The sequence below is a fragment of the Mus caroli genome, chromosome 1, assembly GCF_900094665.2.
Source record: "Mus caroli chromosome 1, CAROLI_EIJ_v1.1, whole genome shotgun sequence".
In the NCBI taxonomy this organism is placed as follows: domain Eukaryota; kingdom Metazoa; phylum Chordata; class Mammalia; order Rodentia; family Muridae; genus Mus; species Mus caroli.
This window is the reverse complement of record NC_034570.1, coordinates 151,344,571-151,350,446: the sequence shown is the minus strand read 5'-3', so window position 1 is coordinate 151,350,446 and position 5,876 is coordinate 151,344,571. Positions and strand designations below refer to the sequence as shown.

Sequence of the window (5,876 nt, the reverse complement as noted above, 5' to 3'; positions counted from 1 at the left end):
TGTGGCCCTACTCAGGCCGGTTTTCTGCTTCCCTAACTAATCAGAATATTTCATTTTTAGATCCTATTTTACTCAGATTTAGAATTTTTTAATTATTTGTTTTCTTTTCTTTTTCTACTTATTTTGTTAAAAAATTAAAATCCTTATTCATATTTGTAATAATTTAAAGGATTTGCTTACTAACTGTATTGTCTATAATTTTTAGGTCCAATTTTATCTAATGTTGTTTTGTTCTTATAATCTATAGTTATGAATCTTTTGTTACCCAGATTTATATATATATATAATGTATTTATATATGAATATATTCATTCTCTCCATTAATTAATTAATCTTCTTATAAAAAGTCCTCTCCTCATTTTTAGAAACCTAGTAACATAAGTGCCAGCAAGCTTCCCTGTGTACACTGCTTGCTCCTCACCAATGCTTTTCCTCCTGGACCTTGCTTATTGCTTCATATTTCTTACTAAACTGACTGAAATGCATAACAACATATATGCATGTAATAATAATAATAAAATAATTTAAATCTTGATATTTACCTATATTATGTTAAATACAGCTAATGACTTTAATAATATATTTTTAGATATTCTATAACAGTAATGAGCTTTTAAAACATGTTGTAAATTGAATTATGTATGTATTCTTCCAAAGTGTTCATTATACAGAGTGGTAAAATTGGGTGAAACAATCATAAAAATTAATTGAAAGAAAAACAAATTCATTACAACACTTAGTAGTTCACAGAAGCTAGTGAGCCAGCAATAAGGGTAATGAGTAAACGACTCTTCTGTTTATGAAGTGTGTATGAGTGACTTGATTGTTTTCTTTCTTTTTTTTTTTTCTTCCAGAAATTTCCACACCCAGACCATCTTCTCCTAGCAGACTTCCTGAAGAAGACAGTGTTCTCTTTAACAAGCTGACATACTTAGGATGTATGAAGGTTTCTTCCCCACGCAGTGAAGTGGAGGCTTTACGGGCCATGGCCACCATGAGAGCCTCCAGTCAGTACCCCTTTGCTGTTACTCTCTATGTGCCCAATGTTCCAGAAGGATCTGTGAGGTAAGTCTAAATTTTCTTTTTCTTAATGTCTGATTAACTATTCTGAGTTACTCATGCATTCTGTATGGGGTTTCATAAATCAGATGTAGGTCAGCTATGAGTTCACTTATACTCTCTAGACTTACAGTGCAAATTAAAAATTACATTTAGGCTTAGAACTTGTTCTTGTTTGGAGAAGGTATTTTCAAAACTATTAGGATAGTAAGTTAAGTACAAAGTAGTGACTAATTGCAGTGTAAATTTACAAAGTTTTGATAAAGATGTCCTTAGTGTCTTAGGAACACATTGTGTTAAAATATGATTTGTGTGGAATGTGTGTGAGGACATGTAGATGTTTGGAGGCAGAGGACATCCACTGCTGGCATTCTTTAGGTGCTGTCTAGCTTTTAAAAATTTAAATTAAAAACATTTTGAGTCACGTCCCTTACTGGCCTGGAATTTGCCGCGGTTGCTAGGCTGGCTTGCTGGCCTACTTGTGAGGGTTCAGGAGCTACCTGTTGACCTCCTGAGCATGGCACTGCAAGCACAGGCTACCACACCCAGATTCTTTTCTTCTCTGTGGATTCTAGAGTCTTACCGTGGCCTCTAACTTGTAAAGCAAGCACTTTCCTTTGTCTCCCAAACCTTCAAAATGAGAGGCAGAGACAGGCAGATCCCTGGGTGCTGTTTGCCACAGTCCCAGCCACGCGTCCCAGTGAGACACTTTGTCTCAAACAACAAGGTGAGCAAAAACTCTTCTTGTACAAACAGGACCCGAGTTTGGGTCACTACCACTAGAAAAAAAATTCCAGTGTGTCTACATGCCTGTGACCCCAGTGTTGAGGGACAGACTCGGACAGGATTGATGGGCTTGCTGGCTGCCACTCACTCCAGGTAGGAAAATCAAAACAACAAAGAAAACAAGATGGAATGCTCTTAAGGATTGGTACCTGAGATTGACCTCTCCATGTACACATACACGAACGTGCATTTACACTTGCACGCACAAACATCTACAAGTACAGACCCCCACATAACAAATACTCGCTGACTCACATGAAAAAAGAAAGGAATGAGAAAGAAATGGACTTTCTAGGAGTGATCAGTGCTGCTCATTTTCTCTCTCTTTTTTTCAATCACATGTCTTTATTTCCAGAGATCTGAAAAATGCTTCTTAAAAAAAAAAAATCTTTTCTGGGTGTGGGGTGTGGTAGTAGCTCTCATCTCAGGCAGAGACAGTTTGTATCTCTGAGTTTAAGGACAGCCTGGCCTACAAAATGAGTTTTAGGGCAGCAATTAGTACCTAATAGATCTTATCTCAAAAAACAAACTAACTAGTCAAACAAAAGCAAGAAAAAAATTCTTTGACAATTTGATATATATATATATATATGTATACACATACAAACACACATTTTCACCTGTCCTTGTCATGCTTGTCTAGCTCATCCTCTCTTCCACTGAAACAATTTTTTCTTAACAATCTTACTCTTACTTTGCTGTCTTTTCCCATCCCCTTACTGATATTGCTTTTTACACAGGATTAAAATTGTTGGAATGATATATATATATATTAGTTGACTTTGAATAGCATATGAGTTGGCTCCTAGGAAACACAAGAATGAAGTAATTGTTAAAGTAAAATGATTTTGTGTATATAGTGTATGTATATATATATATGTATATGTTAGATTTTTCATAGCATGAAAATAATTTGTTTACTTGTATTAATAACTGTCTTGTGATTTGAAGGTAGTTACATTATGTCATCATATATTGGCATGATTTGTTCTTTGATAGTTGATATTTTATGTCTTTTTTTTTTAATTACTGCAGAATCATAGACCAGTCAAGCAATGTGGAGATAGCGTCTTTTCCAATTTATAAAGTGCTTTTCTGTGCACGTGGGCATGATGGGACACCCGAGAGCAATTGCTTTGCGTTTACAGAGAGTTCTCATGGTTCAGAAGAATTTCAGATACATATTTTCTCCTGTGAAATTAAAGAGGCAGTAAGTATCATACAATGGAGCAGTTTTCTACAGGATTGAATTAGGATAATATTTTTGAACTCTTGATTTCCCTGTCATAGAAAAACAGTATGTAAACTTGGATACTTTAGAGACCATGTTAATATTTGCAATAGCATGGAATTGAATATAGAACACTAAATAAGTCTGATATATTGTGCATGAACATGATATTGTAGGTACAACAGGTGTAATAGAAAATACCATTTGGTAACTTGTCCTTCTACCCTATGGTTACTGTACTATTTGTTTAGACTCTGAAATGATGATTATTTTTGTGCCTGTTATTATTTTACTTAAGTTCAGTAGTTCAAGTGGTTTTTAAAGATGCCTCTAGTACTTCCTGATTCTCTGCTGGGCTTGATAGTTGTTTAATGCTTTCACTTATGTATCATACGCACAGTGTTTCTTAGGTCTGCTCATGGCACTGGTGATACTTTTTATCACTTTAAGCTTTGAGTTCATTCCTTTTTTTTTTTTTTTTTTTGGTTTTTCGAGACAGGGTTTCCCTGGAACTCACTTTGTAGACCAGGCTGGCCTCGAACTCAGAAATCTGCCTGCTTCTGCCTCCAGAGTGCTGGGATTAAAGGTGTGCACCACCACGCCTGGCTTGAGTTCATTCTTAAGTTGGCTCAGCTTAACATACAAATGTTCACACAGAGTTAGGGAACTTGGAATCCTTTAAAGATGTCAGTATATTCTTAGCAATTATTATTAACTAATGGTTTCTTCTTTCATTGGAGTAATAGTTCAGAATCAAATGCTTGCAATACTCTCTTTTCTGAGTTTATTGACTTGTCCCCCCCCCCCTCAAATTATATTAATTTAGCACTTGAAGCTATTTCAAAGGCTTTGAAAAGGAAGTTTGTACTCAGGAGGTAGAGGTAGATGGATCTCTGAGTTTGAGGCCAGCCTAGTCTTACAGAGCAAGTTCTAGTACAGCTCAGGCTACACAGAGAAACCCTGTCTTAAAACACAACACAACACACACAACACAACACAGAACACACACACACACACACACACACACCCTCCAAGATCAACCAACCAAACAGAAAACAAAGAAAAGTGGGTTTGTGTGGGCAAATTTTCAGGTATGCTTGCTTTGGAAATTTAAATTGTCAATAGAAAATGCTGTAAGCAGCACCATTCTAGTCTTTATTTACCATGCAGCATGAACACATAGTTTTAATTATAGATGTTTTTATGACCACAACAAGAGATCTTTCATTGAAATGTAGATCTTTGTGAGTTTAATATCAAGTACGATTAGCATGGTATTTCTTTGCTCTGGCAATTATTTTGCTTTGCACTAAAATGAACATGTTTGACAGCACATAATTTATACTGTAACTATAGAAATTTTCTGCCAGAATTCATGCCTTACATAGACTTCAAGTTGTGTTAATTTTTCAGATAAGGTCAGTGTATCAGCCTGAACTGTATATTGACTTCTTTCTGAAAAGCTGTGATTGGAGAGAGTGAATGGGTCCACGTGTGCTGTCAGCATACTTGGTGTGTGGTAGTCATGAATGGAAGCATGTTGAAACAGTGCATGGTTTTTTGTGAACGTAGGGCTATTTCTGGTCCTTACGTGCTTCACTGCAGACATGGGGAAACAAATTGGTAGAGTCCTGGCACTTCATGTTGACAGCTGTCACTTAATATACCTGTATGGTTACCGGATCACTGGGGCCGAACAGTAAGGAGAACTCTGAAGAACTCAAGAGCCTGCTGCTGTGAGATGGAAGTGCTGCCCTAGGAGGAAACGGAAAGGGAACCTTCTGCAAGCATTTCTGTAACTGATGGTATGTACCTTTCCTTTGGAATTACAGAATCGATATTTATTTATGAATGGAGGAGTTCTTTATTGTTTAAACGCTTTTAACAGTGGGTGAACAAAGGGGGGAAATGGAAAATTCTTGACATAATTTTGTAGGTATTACTATTTATGACATTTCTAGGCAGTGTATTGCTGGTTGTGGGAAAGTAATTTCCATGAATTATTTTTTTGTAAGATTTATTTAATTATTTCATGTATGTGAATACACTGTCACTGTCTTCAGACACACCAGAAGAGGGCATCCGATCCCCATTACAGATGGTTGTGAGCCACCATGTGGTTGGTTGCTAGGAACTGAACTCAGGACCTCTGGAAGAGTAGTCAGTGCTTTTAACCACTAAGTCATCTCTCCAGCCCTATAAATTTTTTAAAAATACATGTTTTAGAGTGTTTTATTGTCAGTCACTATTGGTCAGAATATATTGTTTGAAAAAGGAGGTACACAGCATGGCCATTAAACCTTATTAAAGAGGGAACATTCCTAAATGTTGAGTAACCCAGTATATATAGAGAGCTATGTCAGACACAATATGGAGCTTCTATTTGATTGATCCTAATAACATCCCATGGTATGGATAGGATTTATTTAATCAACTGACCTTATGTTTCTAGTTGCCTGGAACAACCTTAACTTGTGCCTGTTGTCTTATTAATACCCTTACATTTATTTTAAAAAATGCTCTGGTTTAGATGATAGTTTGTGTGCTTACTTTTTATTTGACTCAAGAAAAAAAATTGACAATAGAGATGGGCTTAAAATTGAATTCTTTAGCTCAGAAAAACTATATATTTTTAGCAACAACTTGTTTAAATATTGTAAAAAGTAGAGGCCAGTGAGATGGCTTGGTGGATAATGGTGTTTGCTACTAAGCTGACAACTTCAATTTGATCCCTGGCACCTACAAGGTGGACTTAAAAGGTATCTACCCTCTACCCATGTGTACAAAGCACACACACACG

At 36.2% G+C, this 5,876-nt stretch overlaps 1 protein-coding gene across 2 annotated transcripts in view; it reads left to right on the top strand.

Annotated features, from left to right (window-relative positions):
- Positions 1 to 5,876, top strand: part of Rabgap1l (RAB GTPase activating protein 1 like) — a 551,913-nt gene that overhangs the window by 50,952 nt on the left and 495,085 nt on the right. For both annotated transcript variants that reach the window (XM_021173796.2, XM_021173811.2), the window contains exons 4-5: positions 855 to 1,065; positions 2,881 to 3,055. In XM_021173796.2, coding sequence (XP_021029455.1) covers positions 855 to 1,065; positions 2,881 to 3,055 — 386 coding nt within the window. The remainder of the gene's footprint in view (positions 1 to 854; positions 1,066 to 2,880; positions 3,056 to 5,876) is intronic.